Genomic DNA, 7,878 nt, shown 5'->3' with positions numbered 1-7,878 from the left:
CTGTCTAAGTATCTCCAATGTCTAGCACATAATAGGTATTCAGTGAATTTCTGTGGTATAAATATATTGTTCCGCTGCATTGCGAGCAGTGGGCAGGTTCGTTGTGGCAAATGGACACCTGCCATCTACGAGGAGCATTCCAAAACAAGTAAGGTCACTGAGATGATGGAGCCACCTGCGAAGGGAGTCCCTCGTCTGGCGAGTCTGTTCGGCTCTGGAGTCATGCACCAGGGGCTGTTGTTATGTTGCTGTTTTGTGCCATCGAGTGGTACACTCGTAGCGACCCCTCCTTGGGTTGCCGAGGCAGTATCACTGCGGAAGTAGATTGCCCCATCTGCCTTCCGAAGAGTGGCTAGTGGGTTTGAACCGCCAGCCTTCTGGTTAGCAGTCAAATGCCTTAGGCACTATGCTACCAGAGCTCCCAGATGTCCTAAATCCGAGCCCAAGTCCGAGATGCTACCAGCTGTGTGGGTCGGGCGCCCGCAAGTCCGGCTCAACCGCCTAGCTCGGCGCTCCACTCCGGACCAAGTTCACTCTATGGTCAGGAACTTCTTTTACCGGTTTATAGGGCAGGGATTAAAATTACAACACAGGCGAAAAAGACAAGGCCTCGTTTTCCGGGACGTTTTAGAGAACCACACTCGCCCCTCCTCTTCCGGTAGAGTTCCTGGTCGGCTTCCCCAGCCCTACACGTGTTTAGGAAGGAAGGTTTGGCCAACTGTAGCCGCTGCTGACGGGTGAGGTTGCCCTAGTGTGGAGCTTGGAGGCCCGCTGTGGCTAGGAGGACGTCACTATGGTGGGCTCCCTCCCGCTCTTCTGAACCCGCTGGGTTCCGGTAAAAGGTCTTATGGGGCAGACGGAGGGAGAGGGCGGTCTCGGGAACTTGGTGTCGGTCGCTGTGGACCTGGAAGGCGGAGCAGGGAGGACGCGAAGTGATTCTTTTGGACAGTAGAGCTGGATTGGGAGGTGCTGAAAGAAGTCGCCCCGAGACAGGGCGGCAGTGCAGCCTCCCAATCTTAAGGCTCTGCAGTGCTCGCTTGTCACCTTGCCACTCTCGCCTCGTGTCGCTTGCTACCTACCACTCTGAGAAACTAAACCAAAAAAAAAAAAAAGAAAACCGAAACACACTGAGACTCGTAGGGACCCTATAGGACAGGGTAGAACCGTTTCCCAAGGCTGTAATCTTTCTCGCAGCAGGTGTGTTCCAACTACTGAACTTCTGGTTAGCAAGCCTAGCGATTTAACTACTGCACCACCAGCGTTCCTTCCCCTAGGGAAAGCCTATCCTTTTTACTCTCGTTCCTCACCCTCAATTGTCAGTGGGAGTTTCCGAAAAACAGCGCTGCCCTCACACATTTGGGCCGTTTCTGGGGTGTGTAGATTGCCATGGCTCATTGAGTCTTAGATTCTATTTAAGACCGCCATCGAAATCCCCACCACGGCGTTTAGACTGATTTTTTATTAAAATTTGTATTTTTTGTTGTTGTTACGTGCTGTCAAGTCGGACCGACTCATAGGGACCCCTCCTTGGTTTCCGAGGCAGTATCACTACGCAAAAAAAAAAAAAAAAAAAAAATCTATCTATCTATCTATCTATATAATAAGGAACAGTCATTTATCCATCATATGCTAGGCAGAGGTAAACAGTATCTAAATTATACATTTATAATTCCCTTTTCCTTGTCTAGCACATATTTGTAGCCTAAAACGTTTCTTATTTTTTACTTAACATTATAATCTTGAATATCATCCTTTTTTGTGTAGGAACGTTATCAACTCTTTTTTTCTGATCAGTTTTTAATAAGCACAAAATTTAAAAAGTTTATAATCTAGTAAAAAGTTTTGATACTCTGGCCACAATGTCTAGTCCTCTTTCTCTGTTCTTTTTTGTCTTTATCTTTTAATTGTATGCCTGTCCTTTTTGTTTTTCATTTCTTACACATTTGTGTAAATTCTTTTTTTTTTTTTAATTATTATTGATTTTAGTAATAGTAACAGGACAGCTTGTAGTTGCCTACCTTTAACACTTTATTTTTTTTTCTTACTTTGTGTTACGTGGGACTTTACAAGTTTATTTTCTTCTGTTAGAAGTTAATTAAGGTATGTGAAAAATCTTTTCATACTAATCCATCCCACTGAACACTATTTTACATTTTAGAAGTATTTTTATGCTTTTAAATTTGATGTGAACTATGTTATTAGGCACTCAAGAGTATACTACTTTTTGTATAAGCCTGTTAGAGAGTTTAGAGTGTGTTTTGTTTCTCTCTAGCTAGATTATGTTGTTGTCATAAAAGCAACGGATAGATTCAGCTTATTACTGTTGAGTTCATTCTTACTCGTACCAATCCTATAGGACAGAGTAGAACTGCCCCATAGAGTTGCCAAGTCTGTAATCTGTAAGTACATTGCTATGTCTTTCTCCCTTGGAGTGGCTGGTGGGTTTGAACTGCTGATTTGTCAGTTAGCAGCCAAGGGATCAAAGGTTATTTAAACTTTTCATTGAGGTTTAGGTGAAAGTTTACAGAGCAAATCATCTTTCATCAGACTATTCATACACATTTTGTTTCATCTCACTGCTTGTGATCCTGTCATTGCAGCATCACTCCTCCCACTTCCTCTCTATAATTCTCATTTCCATTCCTCTCTCTCTCCTAGCTCTTCCTGCCTTCTGAACTCAGTCCCTGGGCAAGTGCTGCCCTTTTGATCTCTGTGAAGTACACATCTTCCTAGCATTAACATTTACCTTGTAGACCTCTCCATTGTCTGGCTAAAAATTGAGCCGTGGGAGTGTGCTCAGTTCTAGGTCCAAAGGACCATAGTCTTGGGGGTTCCACCAGTCTCTTTTTGACCAGTAAGCCTGCTCTTATGATTTTGAATTTTGTTCATATTTTTCCCAAACTCTATTCAGGACCTTCAGATGTGATCTCTTTCAGAGTAGTCGGTAGTGGTAGCTGAGCACCATCTAGTTCTTCTGAATCAGAGACATGGATGCTCAGGTTCATATAGTCCTTTGGACTAACTTTCCATGTGTCTTTGATTTTCATTGCTGCAGACAGAGAGAGAGCAATAGTTGCACATTAGATGGCCACTTGCAAGTTTTTAACACCCTTGGAGCTATACCCCAAAGTAGGATATAGAACATTTTCTTTGTAGATGTCTCCTGACACTATGGTCCTGAGTCCTCAGGACCAATGACTCATTTCCTGAAGGTTTTTGATTATGACTAAGAAGTTTTCATAACTTTGCTTCCTGTGTATTCTACTATATCCTTTTATATATTTGCTGCATATGTAAATATATGTGTAGAGATATCTCTGTCAAACCTATGTATATATTCATAGATATAGTCTCATTCTGCTTGTTCATTTTGAATGTCTATGTATATACACATAGATTATTGTTATTTCCATTAATGCAGGATTGTATATGTATTAGGGTTTACGTCTATTGCCTTTGACTCTTGTATGCCTCCCAGTGTCTGCCTTTGCCTTAATCATTTTGTTCTGACCTCTGCCTTATTCTAAGGAGCTCTTAGAATGATGTGGTATTGTGATTAAGACATTGGGCTGCTAACCAGAAAGTCAGCGCCAGATGAGGCGGTTTGCTTCTCTAAAGATCGATAGCCTTGGACACCCTGTGACGGTTCTGATGAGTCTGAATCAACTTGATGGCAGTGGAGGTTTTTTTTGGGGGGGGGGATTTTCTCTTATTGCATAATTGCATATTGCCTTCTCCTTTACCTGAGTGAATATGTGTCTACCCCTCTAGTTAGTAGTTTACCTTCCCTTCCCTTCCCACCTCTGGTAGCCATCAAAGAATATTTCTTTTTGTGGGAAAACCTTTTCTTGACTATTTATAGTAGTGGTCTCATACAATATTTGTTTGTTTGTGATCGACTAATTTCACTCACCATAATGTCTGTTCATGTTATAATATGTTTCACAGATTCATCATTGTTCTTTAATGTTATATAGTATACCATCGTATGTACCCGCCGAAGTTTGTTTATCCATTCATCCACTGACAGGCATTTAGGTTGTTTCCATCTTTTTGCTATTATGAATAGTATTGTGATGAACATAGGTGTGTATACATCTGTTTGTGTCATGGGCCTTATTTCTCTAGGTTATATATCTAGTAGGAGCTCTGGTAGCATAGTGCTTAAGTCACTTGACTGCTAAACAGAAGGCTGGCAGTTCAAACCCACCAGCCACTCCTTGGAAGGAAGGTTGTGAAATCTACTTCTATAGAGATACTGCCTCAGAAACCCAAGGAGGGGTCGCTATGAGTCGGGGCCGACGCGATGGCATGTAACAACAACAATAACAACATATACCTAGTAGTGGGAATGCTGGATCATAAGGTTTTTCTAATTCCAGCTTTTTTAAGGAGGTGCCATACCATTTTCCACAGTGGTTTACAATTTTATAGTCCCATCAGCAGTGTATGAGGGTTCCAGTATCTCCATGCCCTTGTCAGCATTTGTTTTCTGTTTTATTGAACTTTGCTATTAGTGCTGGGGTAAAATGGTATCTCATTGTTGTTTTGATTTGCATTTCTCTGATCGTTAAATCATGAGCATTTCTTCCTGTGTTGGTCACTTGAATATCTTCTTTGGTGAAGTACCTGGTCATGTCCTCTGCCCTTTTTTAAATTGTATTGTTTGTCTTTTATTGTTGAAATTTTCTGTATATTTTAGAGATTAGTGCCATGTTCAGTATGTCTTTGCCAGTTTGTGGATTCTCTTTTTACTCTTTTGGTGGATCTTTTGATGTGCGTGAGTGTCTTAATTTTTAGGTCCTATTCATCTATTTTGTCTTTTGGTATATGTGTTTTACTTACATTTGATAGTCAATTGATGCCATGTATTAGGGCCAGTGTGTTTGTCTTTATGTTTTCTTTGATGGTCTTTATAGTTTTAGGTTTTATATTTAAGTCTCTGATCTATTTTGAGTTTGTTTTTGTATATAGTATGAGTTATGGATCCTGTTTCATTTTTCTACAAATAGATACCAAGTTTTGCCAAAAACATTTGTTAAAGAAACCACCTCTTCTCTATTTGCTGAAATTTGTTCCTTTGTCAAAGATGAACAGTCCGCAGGTGGATGGGTTTATTTCTGGGTTCTCAATTCCATTAAAGGTATCTTTCACTGTACCGGTACCAGGCTTCTTTGACTATTGTAGTTGTGTAACAGGTTTTAGGAATGGGAAATGTGAGACTCCTACTTTGTTGTTCTTCGTCAGGTGTGTTTTGCTTATCTGGGGTCTCTTTCTTTTCCATATAAAGTTGGTGATTAGATTTTACTTGAAGAATGGTGATGGAATCTGTATCAGGATTGCATTATATTTGTAGATTGAATTGGGTAGTATTGACATTTTGACAATGTTAAGTCTTCCTGTCCATGAGTGTGGTATATTCTTCCTTTATGGAGGTTTCTTTTGGTAGTGTTTTGTAGTTTTGTTTGTATAGGCCTTTTGTGTTTCTGCTTATATTTATTCTTAAGTACATCATCTTTTGGGTGGTTGTTGTAAATAGTATTGTTTTCCTGATTTCCTTTTCGGAGTTTTCTTTTTTAGTGTAAAGGAATTCAACTGATTTTTGCACATTGATCTTGTACTCTGTCCCTTTGCTGAATCTTTCAATTAGTTCCACAAATTTTCTTGCTGAGTCTTTGGGATTTTCTATGGATAGGATCATACATCTGGAAATGCAGATAATTTTACTTCTTCTTTGCCAATTTGGGCACCTTCTATTTCCTTTTCTTGCTCTGGCTAGGATTTCCAGTACAGTGTTGAATAGCAGTAGTGATAAAGGTCATCCTTGTTTGGTACCCATTTACAAGGGGAATGCTTTCAGTCTCTCTATTGAGACTAATGTTATTCTTGGTTCAAATGTTATTTTATGTGCTTTATTTATTTTTTTATTTTGGGTGACATCTGCATATTCAGCACTCTGAAGGCCTATCTTAGAGCTAGGAAATGCTTAAGTAGAAGGACTTTGAAAGTAGGAGAATGTTAATCATGGATGGACAGCAGTGCACAATTGCTCTTTAAGTTCATTCTCTGCCCAGAGAATGGAGAAGGAACTCATTCTTGTTGGTTTTACACATGGCTTGCTTTTGTGTTTGGGCTAGTACTATATGTTCTAGTTCTGTTATTTTTGTATTACAGAGACTTTTTAAAACTAGTTTGACAGCCTGTTCATCATTTAAAAATGACTTTTGAGTGAGGAAAGGCACTGAGTTTTACCTGGTTCTTTTGGGGTCTGAGACTTTAAAAGGTATATGACTTAGAAGTCAATCAGCCATTTTGAATGTCCCCAAGTGGTGTAAATGGTTTGCACTGGACTTCAACCTAAATATTAGCACCCAGTGGTGCTATGGAGGAAGGTCCTGATGATGTGCTACTGTAAATATTACAACCAAGTAAACTCTATGGAACAGTTTTTCTCTGTAACATGGTATAGCTATGTGTTGGAATTGCAGTGGGATTATTTTTTTTAACTTTAGTTCTTCATTTGAAAATGGAGAATAATTTCTAACTCAGTGGATTTTTGTGGGATAAAATGAGATCTTTACTTAAATCTGACATTAGTGGCTTTCACAGAGTCGTAGGTTGAATTGTGCCCCCTACCATCCCCCAAAAACTATGTGTCATTTCGATTGAGCCATGATTCTCAATGTTGTGGCAGTTATGTAATGATGTAATCATCCCCCTTAATGTGATCTGTTGTGATCAGCCAATGAGTTGTAAGGGGATTAGTGTGACATGCAACATTGTTTACTCAAGTCACAGCCCTGATCTGATGGAAGGGGAGCTTCACTGTGGTGTAGCCTCCATCACCTTAAGTTATAAGAGATAAAAGGAGAGAGAAGCAAGCAGAGAGAGAGACTTACTGACACTATAAACAAGAGCTGGGAGCTTATCCTTTGAACTGAGGGTCCTTGAGCTGAGAACATCCTAGACCCAAGGGAAGATTGACTCCAAGACACATGAAGATCTCCAAGGACCCCTAGTGCTGAAAGGAAACAAGGACTTTCCCTTTCAGCCAACAGAGAATGCTTTCCCCTAGAACTGGTGCCTGAATTTGGACTTGTAGCCTCCTAAACTGGGAGAGAATAAATTTGTTCAAGCCAGCTACCTATGATATTTCTGTTATAGCAGCACTAGATAACTAAGATAAACTATAAGTATTATTCCCCTTCCTTTCTTACCCTGTTTTGTTTCTGAGTACTTCTTTAACAAAAACCGTTTAGTGTAGAAGTTAAAAGCATTGACTTGGAGTCAGATGGAACTGGGTTTGATTATTTATTGCATGAAACAAAAGCTAATAGCCTAGAGTAACTTACCCAATCCTTTTTCACTTTCAGTATGTTTCCTTACTTTATATGATTAAGGTGAGGAACAAATGAGAAAGTTTATAGGGAGCTTAATAGTTCTCGACCTCTCCAGTAAGTGGCACATGGCTAATATTTTCTATGGTAAAGTACATTTTGATTTATAAAAACTGACTGAGAAGAAAGATTTCCTCATTTAAAACCTAAGAAATTTGGAATTTATTTATCCAATATTTAATTTTTGATTTAGTATTTTTATTTAAATGTATGTGTCTCTCTGTGTGTGGCAGGGTAGGAGAGAGAGAGAGAAGAGAGAGAGAGATGACTGAGAATGAAAATGGGGTTTAGGGGTGATGGTGGTTGGTGAATTGCCTGAAATAAAAGATTGCCGTCTTTCTTTAAATATTTTTTTTGTCAACAAATAAATAGTGCTGGTTATAAGCAGTGGGACAGAGTTATTGTTCCTTTAAGGAGCTCTGGTAGCATAGTGCCTAAGGCACTTGACTGTTAACCAGAAGGCTGGCGGTTCAAACCCACC

The 7,878-nt window shown here is 39.8% G+C and overlaps 1 protein-coding gene across 1 annotated transcript in view; it reads left to right on the top strand.

Annotated features, from left to right (window-relative positions):
• The first annotated feature begins 453 nt into the window (after positions 1–453).
• TMA16 (translation machinery associated 16 homolog) overlaps positions 454–7,878 on the top strand; it is a 41,088-nt gene continuing 33,663 nt past the window's right edge. Inside the window, 2 exon segments of the mRNA XM_042782614.1 lie at positions 454–737; positions 1,321–1,372. Coding sequence (XP_042638548.1) covers positions 454–737; positions 1,321–1,372 — 336 coding nt within the window.

This window comes from Orycteropus afer, unplaced genomic scaffold (assembly GCF_000298275.1).
Source record: "Orycteropus afer afer isolate SDZICR_OR568_19922 unplaced genomic scaffold, OryAfe1.0 scaffold00391, whole genome shotgun sequence".
Taxonomy (NCBI): domain Eukaryota; kingdom Metazoa; phylum Chordata; class Mammalia; order Tubulidentata; family Orycteropodidae; genus Orycteropus; species Orycteropus afer.
The sequence above is the reverse complement of the archived record's forward strand: the minus strand, read 5'-3'. Positions and strand labels throughout refer to the sequence as shown.